Source organism: Notolepis coatsorum, assembly GCF_963971535.1.
Source record: "Notolepis coatsorum genome assembly, chromosome: 10".
Lineage (NCBI taxonomy): Eukaryota > Metazoa > Chordata > Actinopteri > Aulopiformes > Paralepididae > Notolepis > Notolepis coatsorum.
The window spans coordinates 20,700,101-20,722,244 of NC_140174.1; the positions used below are offsets into that span (position 1 = coordinate 20,700,101).

The 22,144-nt window shown below is 44.7% G+C and overlaps 1 protein-coding gene and 1 long non-coding RNA gene across 17 annotated transcripts in view; one reads left to right on the plus strand and one right to left on the minus strand.

The window, feature by feature from the left end:
* The first annotated feature begins 1,902 nt into the window (after positions 1-1,902).
* LOC311235208 overlaps positions 1,903-22,144 on the plus strand; it is a 30,635-nt gene continuing 10,393 nt past the window's right edge. Inside the window, exons 1-3 of the long non-coding RNA XR_014620146.1 lie at positions 1,903-2,014; positions 2,213-2,276; positions 2,490-2,570. This is a non-coding gene — a long non-coding RNA (uncharacterized lncRNA). The remainder of the gene's footprint in view (positions 2,015-2,212; positions 2,277-2,489; positions 2,571-22,144) is intronic.
* LOC311235206 (V-type proton ATPase 116 kDa subunit a 1-like) overlaps positions 7,874-22,144 on the minus strand; it is a gene marked incomplete at its 5' end in the record, with an annotated part of 66,238 nt that continues 51,967 nt past the window's right edge. For 13 of the 16 annotated variants that reach the window (XM_084322583.1, XM_084322582.1, XM_084322588.1 and 10 more), the window contains 3 exons: positions 7,874-8,091; positions 19,442-19,613; positions 20,555-20,672. In XM_084322583.1, coding sequence (XP_084178709.1) covers positions 7,998-8,091; positions 19,442-19,613; positions 20,555-20,672 — 384 coding nt within the window. In that variant the 3' untranslated portion in view covers positions 7,874-7,997. Of the gene's footprint in view, positions 8,092-19,441; positions 19,614-20,554; positions 20,727-22,144 lie in introns of all 16 variants that reach the window. The other 3 variants (XM_084322593.1, XM_084322591.1, XM_084322590.1) reach the window with 3 other exon arrangements.

The following is a 22,144-nucleotide window of genomic DNA, read 5'->3' on the forward strand; positions in this document are numbered from 1 at the left end:
AAAGCACTATAGTTGATCACTTGTCTAAGTTTTCTTCTTGGTCACTCGCTACTCGAGCTATCGCACGCATTCAGAGACGCGCCCACAAGAATAGGTCTAGCGGCCTCAGCACTGTGGCAGAAAGAGAGGAAGCTGAATGCCACATAGTCAAGGGCCTGCAGAGATCAGTTTATCGCGAAGAGCTGACGCTGCTGAGCAAGGGCACTCCTCTGCCATCTAACAATCCCCTGCACTCTCTTGATGCTTACCTCGATGAAGATGGTATACTCAGGGTGGGAGGAAGACTGCGCAACTCCACTCTTCCTCACTTCGTCAAGCACCCGGCCATCATTCCTAAAGATCATCACATTACCGAAATGATAATCGCTCATCATCACGAAAGAACGAAGCATCAAGGCAAGGGTCTCACCATCAACGAAGTCCGGTCCAACGGCTATTGGATTCCAGGAATCAACAGAGCAGTAGCATCTTACATTCGAAAATGTGTGAGCTGTAGAAGGCTCAGGAAACCTACGGAAGAACAACGGATGGCCGATCTACCCCCGGAACGTTTAGAGCCATCTCCCCCCTTCTCCTTCTGCGGTATGGACTGCTTTGGCCCATTTCTTACAAAACAAGGAAGAAAGGAAAATAAGAGATACGGCCTTCTCTTCACTTGCTTCAGCTCCCGTGCAATTCATATTGAGATGTTAGACGACATGTCTACAGATGCACTCATCAATGGCCTTCGATCTTTCATTGCAATACGTGGATCTGTTCGTGAAATCAAGTCAGATTGTGGAACCAACTTTGTTGGAGCCAAGAATGAACTCAAGGAGGCTCTAAAGGAAGTAAACCCAGACCGGCTGGCCACATTCCTCGCCGAAAGGCAATGCGACTTCAGCATGAACACTCCCCACTCTAGTCATGTGGGAGGTGTGTGGGAGAGACAGATTAGAACAGTGAGAAGCGTCCTACGGTCTACACTGGCTCTGTCCTCCGGAAGACTCAATGATGCCTCTCTACGGGCCTTTCTCTATGAAGCTATGGCAATCGTCAACAGTCGCCCACTGACTGTTACCAACCTCAACGATCCTCTGAGTCCTGAGCCTCTCACGCCAAATCATCTGCTGACCATGAAGTCTGCCAAAGCTCTACCTCCTCCAGGGGATTTCAGCAGAGAGGATATTTATGGCAAGAAAAGATGGCGTCATGTCCAGTATTTAGCAGAACAGTTCTGGAGCAGATGGAAAAAAGAGTACCTCGCCAACATCGCTCTTAGACAGCGCTGGCACACCCCAAGAAGAAATCTCAAAGTCGGTGACATTGTCATGGAGAAGTCTTGTGATTTGCCTCGTAATGAGTGGAAATTATCTAAGGTTGTCGAGACGGTGACGGACAAGGATGGGCTTGTTAGAAGAGTGAGGATTCGAATTGGAGACCAGAAGATGGGAAACAATGGACCACGTACTGGAAAACCTTCCACTGTCGACCGACCAGTACAGAAGCTGATCTTGCTTCTTCCGACCATTTAAACCTACAGCTATATAGTCTTATTTTACAGTATATCAAGTCTAACACTCTAACCTCTCGAACAATCAGAAGTCATATAGAATTAGCGGCAGTGGCTAGTCCGTAATGAACTAGAATGGAGAAGTAAGATGACTCCTTCCATCCACTAGTCTGGGGGTCCACCTTGGGCAAGTGGTAGCACGCCCTAAGCCTCCCTACCTGGGGACACAGGCCAACTAGGTTATTCCTTATTATGGAATCAGTCGGATTTACAGTGTGATATAAATCACTCCTGATTGGTGGGAGTGTAAACGACCCTCTAGGTAGCGTCATTCAGTTTGTGTGTGATAGGGAACCTTTATTTTGAAGCACCGCCAAACCGGAAGTAGCTACCGGAAGCAGATGCCGCGAGCATGGGCTCTGCTTGACGGTCCAAATGAACGTTATACACACGGCTACAAGGAAACAGAGTTCTCCGTGAATATCTTCTTTATTCTTTTGTTATATGGAAATGGTCTACAAGGTAACTGCTGTGCACTTTCTATGGTTTTAATGTTGGTTTGAATTCACTTTTGTTTGTGTTTTGACAACTTAAAGTTATTCCTGCTACTGTGAAAATACGTTGTTTTTAGCTAACTTGGTCATTGCAAATTGTTAGCTTGTCTACACATTTAATAAGGTCCAGAGTACCAGCATTTTAAGAGTTTTTGTTTGATTGTAGATCTGGAAAAGAAGACTTTCATGTGGGTTATGGTTAAGCCCCTGTTGGAGAGAGAGAGGACAAGGTACTGGGATATCTATTTGTCCTATTTATTGATATGGGCTGTTTACTTTATATTTGTATTCATTTAATGTATTGGCTATGTCACTGTTATTGGAAGCCATTTGTGTCAAGTGTCATATTAGCCTATGGAACAATGTGAATGTGGCACTAATGTATATAATGTATATATATCTGAGTATCTTTTCTTTTGTCTTTCTCTGTCATTTCACTTCAGCTCTTACGTTGTGAATTGAAATAAACATTCATGAAACACCAGTAAAGGAGTCCATCCATCACTCTCCCAGGGATGCTACAGGTACAATTTTAGGTACAATTTACAGTAAGGTGTACGAGTTGTAGTGCAATCCTTCATCCATAAATATAAAGTGTGGGGAGTGGGTGCTACAGTGTGTTTGTTTAAAGTGGGTGTGTGCTATAAGTGTGTGGAGTGGGTGCTACAGTGTGTTTGTTTAAAGTGAGTGTGTGCGTGTGGATGTGTGTGCTATGTGCGTTTGGTGGTTGTTGTTGTGTAGTGTTCATTCATTGTTCGTTTAGCAGCCTGATGGCCTGGGGATAGAAGCTTCTTCTGAGTCTTTCTGTGCTCGCCTTGAGACTCCTGTATCGCTTGCCTGACCGCAGCAGTTCAAAGAGGCAGTTGTTCGGGTGACTGGAGTCTTTAATGATTCTCTTAGCCTTGCCCTTGCAACGCTTGTAGTAAATGTTCTGGAGGGTGGGGAGCCCCCCTCCAATTGTGCGTTCGGCTGAATGTGTCACTCTTTGTAGTCTGCTTTGGTCTTGTGCAGTGCTATTCCCAAACCAGGAGGTGATGTTGCCGGTCAAGATGCTCTCTATTGTACATGAGTAGAAGTTCTTAAGGATCTTCTGGCTGACTTGGAACTTCCTTAGGCGCCTGAGGAAGTAGAGGCGTTGTCGTGCCTTCTTCACAACACTGTTAATGTGTGTGGTCCATGTCAAGTCCTCGGATATGTAGGCTCCGAGGTACTTAAAGCTGTTGACTCTCTCAACCGGTGCCCCGTCGATGCTGAGGGGGCTGTAGTCCTTGACCCCCGACCTCCTGAAGTCCACAATCATCTCCTTTGTTTTGCTGACGTTCAGGGAGAGGCTGTTTTCCTGGCACCATCCCGCCAGGACCTTGACCTCTTCCAGGTAGGCCCTCTCGTCGTTGGCAGAGATCAGGCCCACCACCACTGTGTCGTCAGCAAATTTGACGATTGTATTGCTACTCCGCTGAGCCACACAGTCGTGTGTGTACAGGGAGTAGAGGAGGGGACTCAGAACACAGCCCTGGGGGGCCCCTATGTTGAGGGTGATGGATGAGGAGGTGCAGTTGCCTGCTCTCACCACCTGGGGTCTGCCAGTCAGGAAGTCCAAGACCCACTGGCAGAGGTCATAGCCCAAGCCCAGGTCCCTGAGCTTGGCTATGAGTATGGAGGGGACTATGGTATTGAATGCCGAGCTGTAGTCGATGAATAGCATTCTCACATAGTTCCCCTGCCTCTTGTCCAGGTGTGATGCTGCTGTGTGCAGCACATGGGATATGGCGTCCTCCGTGGACCTGTTGGGGCGGTATGCAAATTGCAGGGGGTCCATGTTGATGGGGAGGGAGGAGCAGATGTAGCCCTTTACTAGCTTCTCAAAGCACTTCATGGCTATGGAGGTGAGAGCTACAGGGCGGTAGTCGTTGAGGCAAGCAGGCTTGGATTTTTTGGGTACAGGGATAATAGTGGACTTCTTCAGGCAGGTGGGGATGACAGCCTGTTCTAAGGACAGGTTAAATATGTCAGTGAATACTGGGGCCAGTTGGTCGGCACAGACTTTTAGGACGCGGCCGGGGATGCCGTCTGGACCTGCTGCCTTCCTGATATTCACTTTTTTAAAGGTCCGCCTCACCTCATGCTCTGTTACCCTGAACACTGCGCCTCCATCAGCAGCCGACTGTATGTCATTTGTGTATGTCATAAATGTCACAAATTGAAAATGGGGGACCCTGATGTAAACAAGACGAAAGTCTTTCTCTGGTCTGCATCCCCTTAACAATTGTGTGTATTGAGACATACTGTATTGTACCCATTCTGCAATCTGTTAATACAGTTTTCATTCATTCATTCTATATGTCTGCGATTTCTCCTGTACTCCCTACCTTCAGACTGGATGATGTAAGATCTTAGTTCCTTGCAGACCTCTTTTTTTTTTTCAACTTATAGTTTTTATTCAGCACAAAATTAAGACAGTACAGATATACAAATACCTTTTACAACACATTCTCAATTACCAGCATGTCTGTACTGTATCATTAATAGACAGCTATGCTTGGGGAAGGGTATGGGGCGTGGGGGAAACATAAAAACAGATAAAACAGAATATATGTGTCGATGAAAACCACCAGTAAGTGTTGAAACAAAGACAGATTTAAGAAATAAAAATAATTCTAGAAGCCAAAACCGACATGTTAGAAATTCTATTATTTATGGTAATGGTGTTGTATTTATGTTTGAGCACTAGGGGGCACACCACCTCTTATTATAAGAGGCTCTGTAATCAGAGCAACGGTATGCACCTCAGTGAAACAGTTCAGGTAGGAAAATGTGTCTCCTAGCAGGTTTAAGTTTAAGTTTAAGTTTAAATGGGGATCCAAATAAACTTAAACCTGCTAGGAGACACATTTTCCACCTGAACTGTTTCACTGAACTGATTTACTGAACAACTGAGTCACTATAAGTTTTGTTTAATCATCATTCTCTTTTTGGACAATAAACCCTGCAAACTACATCAGCTGCAGCCTGGACATTCAACTTTGTCAAACTCCACAACTCTTTGTTACCGAGTAAGAAACATCTAAGTGGGTGCATCGTGACGCTTGTCAAAACATTTAGAGAATGACAATGACTGGGGTGATGGCGGCTGCTGAGTCTCTGAGGAATTTGGAGGGGATATAGGTTGGAGGGCGCTCAGTTTTTTGAGCACCTCATCTGTTGTTACCATTTCGAGTTTGAAGTCGTCTTTGCGGACCCCTAGGTTTTTGTAGAAGGCTAGGATGTGTTCTACCCCAACATGCCCTGAGTGGGAGGGTAGTTTATTAAATCATATCCAATAAAAGTACATAAATAAAGTCTCTCTCTCCCATACACACACACTCACTCCTGCATTGATGATAACCACCACATATACTGTTTTACAAGTTATTATGAACACTTAGCATACATTATAGTTATTATGAACACTTAGCCTATACATTATAGTTATTATGAACTTAGCCGATACATTATAGATGTTATTATGAACACTTAGCCTATACATTATAGATGTTATTATGAACACTTAGCCTATACATTATAGATGTTATTATGAACACTAACCATATACATTATAGATGTTATTATGAACACTTAGCCTATACATAGATGTTATTATGAACCCTAACCCTATACATTATAGATGTTATTATGAACACTTAGCCTATACATTATAGATGTTATTATGAACACTAACCCTATACATTATAGATGTTATTATGAACACTAACCCTATACATTATAGATGTTATTATGAACCCTAACCATATACATTATAGATGTTATTATGAACACTTAGCCTATACATTATAGTTATTATGAACACTTAGCCTATACATTAGATGTTATTATGAACACTTAGCCTATACATTATAGATGCTATTATGAACACTTAGCCTATACATTATTACCTGATGAATTGAAAATGGGGGACCCTGATGTAAACAAGACGAAAGTCTTTCTCTGGTCTGCAATGCATCCCCTTAACAATTGTGTGTATTGAGCTGTACTGTATTGTACCCATTCTGCAATCTGTTAATAACGTTTTCAATCAATCAATCAATCAATCAATCATAGATGTTAAAAGCCTTTTGTTGATTTTTATCTAGTTTTAGCTCCACACATTTTATGTTCTTTTACCAGTTTTAGCCCCTTATTTTATGTTTTTTCTACTCTTTTACTAGTTCTAGTGTTCTTTTTACTCCTTACTAGTTTTAGTCTTGCTTATTTTACATTCTCTTCTTTTTACTCTCTTGCTAGCTTTTATGTTCTTTTACAATGTAGCGCTTTGAGATTTGCTCCGCAACTATAAAGTGCCCTACAAATCAAATATATTATTATTATGTTATTATGAACACTTAGCCGATACATTATAGATGTTATTATGAACACTTAGCCTATACATTATTATTATTATACATTATAGATGAATGCTTTTATGCAAAATAAACGAAGAGGCAACAAAATGCGAGAATCCCCAAGTCATTTATTAGTTTATATCACAAACATTCTGTTACCACATGCAAACGTCACAGGACACCTGTTACATGATGTGGAATAAATACCACTCATATCGACACAACACAATGTTGTTCTACACACACACACACACACACACACACACAACGGAAGCACAATGCGTCACAAGTTCACGTTATATCTGATCCAACACTGTCTGCACGGAAATAATGACAAATCAAGATCATACGATGAAGATAAAAGCCTGATCATTTAGATTATCAGAACGCACAGGTTTGATACTGTAGTTGTACCTTGTTGTACCTTGTTGTACCCCATCCAGTAAGTACAGTAGTGGGCTTTTAAAGGACCTCTGACCTTTTTAAAAGTACCAGCGGTCCATCAACTGTGATTTGAGGGCAATTATTTCACATTGTTAATTATTGTACATTATATAATGATATGATATGGTCATGATTAAAAACTTTGATATGCAATAGAACATAATATGGTCATGATTAAATACTTTGATATATAATAGAACATAATATGGTCATAATTAAATACTTTGATATGTAATATAATATAATATGGTCATGATTAAATACTTTGATATGTAATAGAACATAATATGGTCATAATTAAACACTTTGATATGTAATATAACATTATGGTCATGATTAAACACTTTGATATGTAATGGAACATGTTCATATATCCAGTGATGAACATGATATGTTCATATATCCAGTGATGAACATTCATGATTCACACATTGGTTCATTGGTTGAATTCTCTGGAATTGATCTTTCACAACGACAAAGTTGGATCCGGTGGAGAGGGATTTCACAAAGCCTAGATGTCAGCAGACATTTTGGACGAATCGTTGTCAATTCAATGAACGTAGCTTTCAAGCGATTTCAAGACAACAGTGGAGCTACATATAAAACAATCAGAGGAAACAAACCACAGCAAGGCCCACAGCCTGGGAAGAACATTGACATAAAACAATCAGAGGAGTTCCACAAACCACAACAAGGCCCACAGTCTGGGAAGAACATTGACATGCCAAATGATTCCCGTCTAGAATGATATCCTCTGAAAATGCAACTGGCGTTTAATGTTACCTACATTCTACAGTAGTGCTATAGTCCTATAGTCCTACAGTCCTATTGTCCTACAGTAGTGCTATAGTCATATAGTCCCACAGTAGTGCTATAGTCCTATAGTCCCACAGTAGTGCTATAGTCCTACAGTAGTGCTATAGTCCTATAGTCCCACAGTAGTGCTATAGTCCTACAGGACTTATGTCTGTCCCTCATGGACGGACTGAATCACAAAGGTCACATTACAGCAACACGCACACGACACTTCACCACATGGCCACTAGAGGTCGACAGAGGGATGGGATCATGCGTGGACAGAAAGGAGGGACGCTGGGGGATCCGGTCACGACGGGGTCACGATGGGGTTCACTCGTCGAAGCGGCCGTCCTGGATGCTCTCGAAGGAGAAGGGCACGAACTTGAAGCCCTGACCGCAGTAGAACTTGTTCTGGAACTCCACCCTGTGGACAGGAGACACGACAAGGGAAGGACATCTGTTAGAGACTCTCCATGACACTCTTGTAAAGGTAGGAAATCAATGGAGATTCTCCATGACACTCTTATAAAGGTAGGAAATCAACAGAGATTATCCATCAGGGTTGTTCCTCAACAACCTTTTCAAATGTCCCCGTATTGAGGTGTGGAAAATTCCTATGACTAGCTAGCGTCTAACTTAGCTTTGGCTAACACTGTCTCATTTACTTTATGTTCATTAATGTGTGCTGTCCCTGTTCAAATAAAGTTTAAACTGAAACTGAAACTAAAATACATAAAATCTGTGTGTTGACATTGTACCCGTTACCCATCATACAGAGTCCATGTTTCCTCCCAAGAGACTAACATCCAGCTGCTCTTGTGAACCGTCAGGCTCCATGGCCTTCTGTGTCTTCCCTGAACCCTGAACCCTCCTGTGAGTCAGTGAGCAACATGAATCCTCCACCCTCCTGTGTTACAACTCCGTCAAAGTGCTACTGAAGTGTCATCATGACTTCTCCCTGATGTTGAAAAACGAGCCTCGGATAAAGTTCCCGGGCCGCTCCGTGGAGCAGAGGGGGGGCGTCCAGGTGGAACTCTTTGAATTAAGCAATCCGCTCTCTCTCTCCCCCCATTAGCCCACATTTCAGGCCTTTAAGGAGCTCTGTGTTCCTCAGTTAATGAGGCCAGATGCTTAGTAGCAGGAACCTTCTTCGCCTTTTCAACTCCTCGTCGCCGTCTCGCTGACATCACTTCCAGCGAGGAAGAAGAAACGCTGCTTATGACTGGGCAGAACGTGAGGACAGCGTTGCTGCTGCATAAACACCTTAAAGACTTAAAACAGAGACGCCGGCGGGATGGTTTCACTGAGAGAGTCAGTGTGGGGTGTTTTCACTGAGGGCCCGTTCTCACTCACCTATTCGTTTCTATTCCGTTCCGTTCTGGCCCCGTTCCGAATCTGATGCGAACTCCCCCCCCTCCTCTCTCCCCTCTAGTTTGTGTACACACTGCGGTCTTGGTTCGCTTCGGGTTCTGTTTACGGTTTGCCTTTTGAGCGTTTACGCTTGCCGTAGGCGATGATGTCACGTTCGAAAATGTAAACAGGAAGTGTCTTAACACTACTGCGGAGACTGGATGATGATATAAATGAACAAATTGCCAATAAATATGAAGTTATATTTGAACCTCTGTTGTCAAGCCTTGTCAATATAACCCACCCTATTTTATCACGAATGGATGGTGTTGTAGAGTCCGCTTTTGAGCGTTTTAACGATAGCGCTAAGCTAACGGCTAAACGCTAGTTAGCTTAGCCTTTACTAGTAACATTGCTGCATCGATTATATGCATTATATTGAATGTCATTGATCTACTGGTCGACCACGGCCGACTGGTTGGGCACCACTGGTCTAATAGAAATAAATGCATTAGAACAAGAAAGTATAGTATACAGCAATGGCTAACGGCTAACGCTAGTTAGCTAGCCTGTTCAGAAGCTAACATTATCCCATCGCTTGTGGCAATTATATTGCATGTCATTGATCTACTGGTCGACCACGGCCGACTGGTTGGGCACCACTGGTCTAATAGAAATAAATGCATTCGAACAATGTATAGACATAGCAATGGCAAACAAAATTGCCAGGCCTAACCGCCCCCACTAGTGCGCACCTGAGACCACCTATTTCATCGGTCCAGGTTCAGCGCCTCCGGGGACGAATCAGCGGGGGGCGGGGACGGGGGACAGCGTTCTCACTCAGACAGACACACCCTTTTCTGATGCGAGCCGGGTCTGATTCGACACAGAGCAGTGAGTGAGAAAGGGCCCTGAGAGAGAGTCAGTGTGGGACACTTACAAGGGAAACAGTCTCACCGTTCATGGACCCTTGGAGCTGGTTAAGTGACCAAATATGGTAGAAATGAAGGAAGACCATTGGAAGCCCAGACGGACCTGTCAGCGCGACCTCTCATGCATGAACTTCCTAAACATCTCAGCCGCTTTAACATTACGGCCAGTCTTCCACCTGGTCACGTGATGATTGGCACGAGAAAAACCCAGGGAAGATAGATTAGAATCACCCAAAACAAATCGTTAAATACGACACGCTTAATGATTAGGAAAAACATTAAAACCCCTTCCACAACTGGATATTCACTGTGTTTACTATTCTGCATCAGATGTTACTATTCTGCATCAGACCAGATGTTACTATTCTGCATCAGGCCAGATGTTACTATTCTGCATCAGGCCAGATGTTACTATTCTGCATCAGATGTTACTATTCTGCATCAGACCAGATGTTACTATTCTGCATCAGACCAGATGTTACTATTCTGTATCAGACCAGATGTTACTATTCTGCATCAGGCCAGATGTTACTATTCTGCATCAGACCAGATGTTACTATTCTGCATCAGGCCAGATGTTACTATTCTGCATCAGGTCAGATGATACTATTCTGCATCAGATGTTACTATTCTGCATCAGACCAGATGTTACTATTCTGCATCAGGCCAGATGTTACTATTCTGCATCAGGCCAGATGTTACTATTCTGCATCAGGCCAGATGTTACTTCTGCATCAGGCCAGATGTTACTATTCTGCATCAGGCCAGATGTTACTATTCTGCATCAGGCCAGATGTTACTATTCTGCATCAGACCAGATGTTACTATTCTGCATCAGGCCAGATGTTACTATTCTGCATCAGGCCAGATGTTACTATTCTGCATCAGATGTTACTATTCTGCATCAGGCCAGATGTTACTATTCTGCATCAGATGTTACTATTCTGCATCAGACCAGATGTTACTATTCTGCATCAGGCCAGATGTTACTATTTTGCATCAGATGTTACTATTCTGCATCAGATGTTACTATTCTGCATCAGACCAGATGTTACTATTCTGCATCAGGCCAGATGTTACTATTTTGCATCAGATGTTACTATTCTGCATCAGGCCATATGTTACTATTCTGCATCAGGCCAGATGTTACTATTTTGCATCAGATGTTACTATTCTGCATCAGGCCAGATGTCACTATTCTGCATCAGACCAGATGTTACTATTCTGCATCAGGCCAGATGTTACTATTCTGCATCAGATGTTACTATTCTGCATCAGACCAGATGTTACTATTCTGCATCAGGCCAGATGTTACTATTTTGCATCAGATGTTACTATTCTGCATCAGGTGTTACTATTCTGCATCAGACCAGATGCCAGCTCGGCCTGAAGACACCCTCTCATGACTTGATGTGTTCAAGTGTGGAATCTCAGTTCCCAACGGAGTCTGGCTGCAGAGAGGAGGACCAATCAGAGAGGAGGACCAATCAGAGAGGAGGACCAATCAGAGAGGAGGGTCAGGCAGAGAGGAGGACCAATCAGAGAGGAGGACCAATCAGAGAGGAGGGTCAGGCAGAGAGCAGGGTCAGGCAGAGAGGAGGACCAATCAGAGAGGAGGACCAATCAGAGAGGAGGGTCAGGCAGAGAGGAGGACCAATCAGAGAGGAGGGTCAGGCAGCTGCATGGGGGGGGGGGGGGGGGGGGGGGGCAGGGGGGAGGCCACAGTGAATATTTGGCCCAGGAGGGGGGGGGGGGGGGGGGGGGGCACCGCTTCAAAAGAGGGGGAGAGAGCAAGAGATCCCCCCCCCTCCTCTACAGACCCCCCCCTTCTCTACAGACCCCCCCCTCCTCTACACACCCCCCCCTCCTCTACACACACCCCCCTCCTCTACACACACACCCCTCCTCTAGACACCCCCCCCTCCTCTACACACCCCCCCCTCCTCTACACCCCCCCCCCCCCTCCTCTACAGACACCCCCCTCCTCTACACACGTGGACCACCGTCTCTGGTGCCTCGGGGATGCAGCCTTTGCTAACTATGCACCAAAGTTATGGAACACACTACCTATGGACATTAGGGAAGCTAGATCTCTTAATATTTTCAGAAATAAGCTAAAAACGTACCTCTTCACCATAGCCTTCTAATACACCCCGCTGTTGATTGTACTGTAGCACTATTTTACTCTGGCCATTCTATTGCATAATTTTACTATCTATTCTACTATTCTATTATTGCACTGTATTATTGGTGTGCAAACCAGTCAACTTACAAAAAAGAGCCTGTTGGAGGATTTCAACAAGATAAATGCGACATTGCAAAATATTTCACTATAATATTTCAAAGTGAAGTAAAAAATATTATAATAATTATTTGATCATGTTAAATAAGTGTGACTGACTGACGACTGTGACTGTACTGTAGCAACACTGACACTCACAGCACACAGCAGGCGCAGCAGGCGTCAGTGTAACTTGTTTGACAAAAGACACTCATTAGCGCCACTCGACTCCTATACAACCAAATAAGTGTATGCTATTCATTCAGTTGTCTGTGTCAATGCCTGTCAATAGGTAGTAAGTATTCATTCAGTTTCTCATAGAAACGTGTCAGACTCTAGTTGAGCCCCCGATCGACGATATCCGTTGAGTTCATTGTGTGTGTCTGTGTGCGGGGGGGGGGGGAGTGAACCGACTCATTGCCAGACGTGAGCGATTCGACTCACGCTCACGGCAATGAATCGGCTCTTATGAACGAGTCGCTCATGACCGACCCATCACTATGCCTCAGTGTGTGTGTGTTTCCACAGGCGACCCAGCGCTGCATGTGTGTGAGCGGTGAGTGCCAGGGGTCAAGAGGTCATGGGCTGCGCTGGATGAAGAGCATTTGCTTTGAACAATGGCATGGAACATATTTCCACTTCCATCTCACGGGGAACTTTGTTCTGCTTTGAATTGATGGCTGAGAACAGTTCTTGTTCCAGTGCGTTACGGCAAGTCGCTCCGGAACATGGCTTCTGAGCAGACCACAGCTGCTGGGTTCTTAAAACACAGGAAAGGACAGATGTTTCCTCCTGGTGAACCGTTTCCAGGGGTTGTACCTACAAAATAATCCTTTCCAACGATTCAAGTCCAGATCAACACTTTAACAATATATTCCAACTCGGTTTCATACGCTACAATGTTGTTGTTGTTGGAATATCTTTATAATGTTGTTGTTGTTGTTGTTGTTGTTGGAATATCTTTGCACGGCAAATGTGATGTTTAACACATTGGCGGCCACAGGGAACACTGCATTATCGCGATAGCGCCCCTAAGAGGATCTGGCCGGTAATGCACTTTCTCGAATTCAAAGAGTAGGGTACATCTGCAGTGCAGCTCGGCGACCTTGAATATGTTATTAAAATGGAATAAAAGCCAACGTTTCAAGTCCAGATCAACACTTTAACAATAATATATTCCATCTCGGTTTCATACGCTACAATGTTGTTGTTGGAATATCTTTATAATGTTGTTGTTGTTGTTGTTGTTGTTGTTGTTGGAATATCTTTGCACGGCAGATGTGATGTTTAACACATTGGCGGCCACTGGGATGAGTCTAATATCACTAGAGACGACCAGCATATGTAAACAGACTTGGGGCTGTTTGTAGAGCTAAATCTATACTTTATAGTATTGCTATCTGTCCATTCTCATTGTCAATTGAGACCATAAACCGTCCCTTCAAAATGGCTTAACACTTTGAGTGCCACGCCGGGTTTTCCTTTTTACCCCCTGAATGCCACGGTCCGCTCCAATGTTAACGTTAATATCGCCTAATCTATGTTTTAAATTATGGCTATGTGTCTAATCTGCCCGTCGCATTATCAAAGACTATTTTCCAGTCAGTGCTGTCAAGGCAGATTGGTTTTTTATCGCGTCATTTCCGTTTCAGAGCATTTAGAAAAGCACCCGTTTTGAAATAAAAAACAGCCCATTCTGGACCATTCTATGAAAATCGTCTTTTACTGGAATATTCCACAACGTTGATATTCGTCGGCCTTTTTATGAATCGTTTTCAAATAAACGCTAGATGATCAATATTATACGTGCACGCAAGCACATTCGGGCCGCGCACGGATAATCGCCGCGTTGATTTCCTCTTGGACTTTACAGTGAAACCGAAAGAGCCCATTTCACAAAACAGCTTATAACTTCATCAAAATTAGTCTGATTATCCTAACACTGATAACATAGAGTCCTTACCTGACATCAGATGGTATCCAACTGGTATATTCCAATTCCTGATCACCATTCGAAAAAATCGATAAGTGTATGGATCCAAAGCGATACAGTAGAACTCCATGATCAGCGGGGCTCAGAGGCTCCAGAATGAACTGTGGTAACCCCGGCTGGATCAGTGGACTGGAAAATGTGGAGTACCGGATTTTTTTCCCCATCCATTTTCATTGAGTCCATTCCAAAATCCCTTATGTCATCTGAAAGACGATAGGGGCGCTTTTTTCCACATATAATCTCCGGCGGTGCTCGTGTATACTCGGGTAGGCTCGCGTGATGCAATATGATTTCAGATCGCTAAAAAAAAAAAAAAAGAAAGAATCCGAGAAATCTTGTGAGTTGCTTTCAACCACATAAAAATAAACCCGAGATATCTCGTGTGTGGCAGTTAAAGTGTTAAAGAAGAAAAAAAATCATCAATACGTTCTCATTTTATAGCGCCGTGAATATAAGCATTATACGGCATTTGGTCTAGTATATTTCCTGGAAGGCTAGATAAAGGGCTAATAGCTACTAACGTAATGGCATTTCTGTTATACATAAGCTACAGTTAACTCTTTCAGTGCCACTCACGAGATTTCTCTGTTTTTTTTATAGGTGGTTGCATGCCACTCACGAGATTTCTCGGAATTATTATTATAATTTTTTTTTGCGATCTGAAAAATTATTGCATCACCCGAGCCTACCCGAGTATAGCCGAGCTGCGCCGGTGATCACTGTGGAAAAAAGCGCCCCCTGTCGTCTCCCAGATGACATAAGTGATTTTGGAATGGACTCAATGAAAATGAATGGGGAAAGAAATCCGGTACTCCACATTTTCCAGTTCACTGATCCAGCCGGGGTTACCACAGTTCATTCTGGAGCCTCAGATCCCCGCGGATCATGGAGATCTACTGTGTCGCGTTGGATCCATACACGTATCGATTTTTTTGAATGGTGATCAGGAATTGGAATATACCAGTTGGATACCATCTGATGTCAGGTAAGGACTCTATGTTATCAGTGGTAGGATAATCGGAGTAAGTTTGATGAAGTTATAAGCTGTTTTGTGAAATGTCTTCTTTCGGTTTCACTGTAAAAGTCTGTGAGGAAATCAACGGAGCGATTATCAGTGCGCGGCCGTAATGTGCTTGCGTGCACGTATAATATTGATCATCTAGCGTTTATTTGAAAGCGATTCATAAAAAGGCCGACGAATATCAACGTTGTGGAATATTCCACTAAAAGACGATTTTCATAGAATGCTCCAGAATGAGCTGTTTTTTATATCAAAACGGGGGCTTTTCTAACTGCTCTGAAACGGAAACGACGCGATAAAAAAACAATCTGTCTTCACAGCACTGACTGGAAAATAGTCTTTGATAATGCGATGGGCAGATTAGACACATAGCCATAATTTAAAACATAGATTAGGCGATATTAACGTTAACATTGGCGCCGATGGTGGCATTCAAGCGGTAAAACGGAAAACCAGGCGTGGCACTGAAAGAGTTAAAACTTAAACTGCATATGATCAGCACGATCCTCAAGCATGTATGCATGAAAGGGGGGGGGGCGGGGGACGTCGTTTCTTATTATTGATTACCAATAACCGTGTTCGTCTAAATAGCCACATACGCTAATCGCCTGGTTGAGTATCATAACAAGGCCCGATCAGCATGTAATTTACGTGAAAAAGATCTTACCATGAGCCGGTTGGATCCCCCTGAGCATTTCCCCGTTATCGATCGCCATCTGGTAGATCGATATGTCCATTGGCTGATGATAAATCCCCTTATTGCATAGTGAAATCCGCGATCCAAAACGTATTCCGTGCAACAGACAATAGCTATCGCTTCAGGTGAGTAGAAAACTACATTAGAGATAAAAAGAAAAAAAGACAACTTCGGCCACAGGGAACACTGCATTATCGCGATAGCGCCCCTAAGAGGATCTGGCCGGTAATGCACTTTCTCGAATTCAAAGAGTAGGGTACATCTGCAGTGCAGCTCGGCGACCTTGAATATGTTATTAAAATGGAATAAAAGCAAACAACTTGCCACGGATATATCCGTCCTTCGGTCCTTTAAGCATGGATTCGAAACACGGATATACACGTGGCCCGTCCCGATTGTGTTAATTTGCAAGATATTAACACTTTGAGTGCTGGACACGAGTATAGTCGGGTTAACTCGCTGAATGTTCGGCGCCAGACCAGAGTATAGTTGGGTTTTGGTCGTTATTTCTTTTATTCGCTATTTCCATTCATAATCCATTGAGGGAGCCTGTGTTATCATTGGGAATGGGTCTGAGATCGCAAACGTCCAATACCACTGCCTGCCGCCTTGCAGCCGGTATTGCACATCCTTGGAAACTCTCTGGCTTGGTCTGTCCGTCGATCTAAAAAGTCCGGTCCGGGTTTTCCTAGTCGGGCAGGAGTAACGTTTATAACACATGGATTGAGGATAATCAAGCACTCCCGGTTCATGTTCTTTGGTGGATTATGTTGGCAACAGGATCGACATCAATACTTGGAATGGCGATCAGATAATTGGAATATTCTTTTTGGAGCTCATCCTAGTCAAGGTAAGGGCTATATGGTATCAATCTTTCGTTGATCGAAGAATCCCTTCCCTGTGATCGGAGCGTGTGTGTAATGTACTGTGTAACGTATTCCGTTGGTGATGATCAAAGCATGCCCCTTTCATGCATGCATGATGAAACATAATACCGATAATATAGCGTTGATTTCAGATTGATTGTTGATCTAGGCGAGGAACGCCATGGTTTCTAGTGAAATGCACTAAACGCTGCATAGCAGCGTTTTCTGGGATTACACAGGATTACTCTAAAACTATACTCATATTCACCACGGTATAAAACGGGAATGTATGGATGAAAAGATTATTTCTTTTTCAGAAATGTTTTACGATAGATACTCTATGTCAAATGGGCAATAGTTTTATATCCATAGCTATGATATTTAATATAGTTTTAGCCCTGCAAACGCCGCCATATATCCCTATTCTTTAAAGCGCTGGCATTCTTACCACACGGCCCACAGCGACCTCTGGCGCTGAAAGTGTTAAGACATAAACATCACACACATCCAGTGACTGTAAACATAAACATCACACACATCCAGTGATGTAAACATAAACATCACACACATCCAGTGATGTAACCATAAACATCACACACATCCAGTGATGTAAAAATAAACATCACACACATCCAGTGACTGTAAAGTGTAAACATAAACATCACACACATCCAGTGACTGTAAACATAAACATATAGTTTTGACTGTAAAAGCCATCAGGAAATAAGAGCAGCGATTATCAGCGCGCGGCACGAGCGTGCGTGCGCACACATATACTATCGATCATCTAGCGTTTATTTGAAAACGATTCATAAATAGGCCGACAAATGACAACATTCTGGAATATTCCAGTAAAAGACGATTATCATCATAGGGTTGTTTTTTCCGCGAAAACGAGTGATTTTCAAAATGCTAACCTTCTGCCGTGTGGCAGTGAAAGGGTTCAAATCTATTAGATCCACAAGCAGCGTAAAGCATGAACTGTACAGGGATCAGTTGGACCCAGCAGCAGTTAGATCTGTACAGGGATCAGTTAGATCTGTACAGGTATCAGTTAGACCCAGCAGGGATTAGTTAGACCCAGCAGCAGGGATCAGTTAGACCCAGCAGCAGGGATCAGTTAGACCCAGCAGCAGGGATCAGTTAGACCCAGCAGGGATCAGTTAGACCCAGCAGCAGGGATCAGTTAGACCCAGCAGGGATCAGTTAGACCCAGCAGCAGGGATCAGTTAGACCCAGCAGCAGACCCAGCAGGGATCAGTTAGACCCAGCAGGGATCCGTTAGACCCAGCAGGGATCAGTTAGACCCAGCAGCAGGGATCAGTTAGACCCAGCAGCAGGGATCAGTTAGACCCAGCAGCAGGGATCAGTTAGACCCAGCAGGGATCAGTTAGACCCAGCAGCAGGGATCAGTTAGACCCAGCAGGGATCAGTTAGACCCAGCAGCATGAACTGTACAGGGATCAGTTAGACCCAGCAGCAGGGATCAGTTAGACCCAGCAGGGATCAGTTAGACCCAGCAGGGATCAGTTAGACCCAGCAGGGATCAGTTAGACCCAGCAGCATGAACTGTACAGGGATCAGTTAGACCCAGCAGCAGGGATCAGTTAGACCCAGCAGCAGGGATCAGTTTAAAGACCCAGCAGGGATCAGTTAGACCCAGCAGGCCGGGATCAGTTAGACCCAGCAGGGATCAGTTAGACCCAGCAGCAGGGATCAGTTAGACCCAGCAGCAGGGATCAGTTAGACCCAGCAGCAGGGATCAGTTAGACCCAGCAGGGATCAGTTAGACCCAGCAGAATTTACCTGCAGCACCGTCCAACACAAACACGGCTCACATTCTGCCCTCATTTCACAACCATGAGGTAAGACCTCGTCGTTAACGTTTAACAGAACGGCCCTAACCCTAACCTCTAACCTCTAACCCTCTGGCATCTCCCTCAACTTCAACTTCAAACTTCAAATTACTTTATTTTCCTTTTCGGAACTTCATTTGTGCAGTGATTTTAAAAGACAAACATACAGCCACAATACATAGACACTCTATAAAACCACTATAAAAAACACCAGCTTCGTTAAAACTACCGTCCTCCGGATGAGACGCTAAACCGAGGTCCTGACTGAATTCTGTCGTTAAAGAACCCAGGACGCCTATCGTAAAGATTGGCGGTTCCCCGACGTTCCTGGTCAAATTTCCAATCAGGTCTCTGACATCAAGGCCACCTAATCACCCCTTCCCCTTAATTGGCTGATATCAATCCCTGTCTCCTGAGCCGTTCAGCCATTGTGTAGTGTGATGTGTGCCTGGTGCCAGTGTATGGTAGCCATTGAGCCTGCATAGCCCAAGGTTGGTGGTGAAGGAGGCAATTTCCACCCTACATTGTAAAGCGCTACATTGAGTGAGTGAGTGAGTGAGTGAGTGAGTGAGTGAGTGAGTGAGTGAGTGAGTGAGTGAGTGAGTGAGTGAGTGAGTGAGTGAGTGAGTGAGTGAGTGAGTGAGTGAGTGAGTGAGTGAGTGAGTGAGTGAGTGAGTGAGTGAGTGAGTGAGTGAGTGAGTGAGTGAGTGAGTGAGTGAGTGAGTGAGTGAGTGAGTGAGTGTGTGTGTGTGTGTGTGTGTGTGTGTGTGTGTCTCACCAGTGCAGGCGCAGTGCGTGCAGAAACGCAGACAGCCCCTCCATGATGAGCAGGATGGCCACGGTGAGAGTGGAGAAGGCTGAGAAGATGATTGTCAGGCCAAAGAAGCCGCCCCCACTGCGAGAGGATAGGCCCATGTGCATCACCATGGTCCACAACACCTCAGATAACTCTGTGATGAGAGAGAGAGAGACAGAGAGAGAGAGAGAGAGAGAGAGAGAGAGAGAGAGAGAGAGAGAGAGACAGAGACAGAGACAGACAGAGAGGGAGAGAGAGACAGAGGAGAGAGAGAGAGAGAGAGAGAGAGAGAGAGAGAGAGAGAGAGAGAGAGAGAGAGAGAGAGAGAGAGAGAGAGAGAGAGTTCGGTTAAGCCTTTGTTTGAGTTTGAGTTTATTTGGATCCCCATTAGCTGTTGCAAATGGCAACAGCTACTCTCCCTGGGGTCCACACAAAACAATAAACACAAACAACATAATTTAAAATAAAACCAACAATAACAAACATACAAAACACTATACAATAACATAATCAAACATAATCCCCCCCCCCACACCCATCCAACCCAACCCACCTCATTATATTAGCATTATACCAAAATATTAGAAAATGTAAAATAATAAAATGTTATATATCAAGCATTGTGCCTGTACCCAAAAGTAACCTCTTTACTTGCTTTTTAAAGCTGTCTTTGCTTGTTGCTTGAGTAATTATATATGGCAACCTATTCCACTGTGATATGGCCCTATACATAGCAGTTATTTGCATTGCATTTGATCTCGGTAGAGGAATTGTGTGTGTGTGTGTGTGTGTGTGTGTGTGTGTGTGTGTGTGTGTGTGTGTGTGTGTGTGTGTGTGTGTGTGTGTGTGTGTGTGTGTGTGTGTGTGTGTGTGTGTGTGTGTGTGTGTGTGTGTGTGTGTGTGTGTGTGTGTGTGTGTGTGTGTGTGTGTGTGTGTGTGTGTGTGTGTGTGTGTGTGTGTGTGTGTGTGTGTGTGTGTGTGTGTGTGTGTGTGTGTGTGTGTGTGTGTGTGTGTGTGTGTGTGTGTGTGTGTGTGTGTGCGTGCGTGCGTGCGTGCGTGCGTGCGTGCGTGCGTGAGTGTGTGTGTGTGCCTCACGGGCGTGGGCCAGGCTGAGGGCCCAGAGCCGCAGGTAGGAGGCCGTGTTGGAGATGCAGCCGAGGCAGAACTCTATGGTGTGGATGGCCTGGTGCACCGCCACGTCTCCGAAGTCAAACTGAGGAGAGACCAGACAAGAGACCATCACACACTGAGGAGAGACCAGACAAGAGACCATCACACACTGAGGAGAGACCAGACGAGAGACCATCACACACTGAGGAGAGACCAGACGAGAGACCATCACACACTGAGGAGAGACCAGACGAGAGACCATCACACACACTGAGGAGAGACCAGACGAGAGACCATCACACACTGAGGAGAGACCAGACGAGAGACCATCACACACTGAGGAGAGACCAGACGAGAGACCATCGCACACTGAGGAGAGACCAGACAAGAGACCATCACACACACTGAGGAGAGACCAGACGAGAGACCATCGCACACTGAGGAGAGACCAGACGAGAGACCATCACACACTGAGGAGAGACCAGACGAGAGACCATCACACACTGAGGAGAGACCAGACGAGAGACCATCACACACTGAGGAGAGACCAGACAAGAGACCATCACACACTGAGGCGAGACCAGACGCGAGACCATCACACACTGAGGAGAGACCAGACGAGAGACCATCACACACTGAGGAGAGACCAGACAAGAGACCATCACACACTGAGGAGAGACCAGACGAGAGACCATCACACACTGAGGAGAGACCAGACGAGAGACCACCACACACTGAGGAGAGACCAGACGAGAGACCATCACACACTGAGGAGAGACCAGACGAGAGACCATCACACACTGAGGAGAGACCAGACGAGAGACCATCACACACTGAGGAGAGACCAGACGAGAGACCATCACACACTGATGAGAGACCAGACGCAAGACCATCACACACTGAGGAGACCAGACGAGAGACCATCACACACTGAGGAGAGACCAGACGAGAGACCATCACACACTGAGGAGAGACCAGACGAGAGACCATCACACACTGAGGAGAGACCAGACGAGAGACCATCACACACTGAGGAGAGACCAGACGAGAGACCATCACACACTGAGGAGAGACCAGACGCGAGACCATCACACACTGAGGAGAGACCAGACGAGAGACCATCACACACTGAGGAGAGACCAGACAAGAGACCTGCCACGTCCCCGAAGTCAAACTGAGGAGAGACCAGGCGAGAGACGATCACACTTTGCACTATGGATTGAAAATGGGGGACCCTGATGTAAACAAGACAAACGTCTTTCTCTGGTCTGCATCCCCTCAACAATTGTGTGTATTGAGCCGTACTGTATTGTACCCATTCTGCAATCTGTTAAATAAAGTTTTCATTAATTAATTCATTAATTAATTCATTCATTCATTCATTCATTCACACACTGAGGAGAGACCAGATGAGAGACCCGCGACATCCCGAAGTCAAACTGAGGAGAGACCAGACTCATCACACACACTGGCTCAGATATTACTAGATTCAAACCTACAGAATCTACACTAAAGCAGAATTCCTAGATTGACAGTTAATTCCTCTGTCTTTCTCTTTCTTTACAGTAGGGAGGC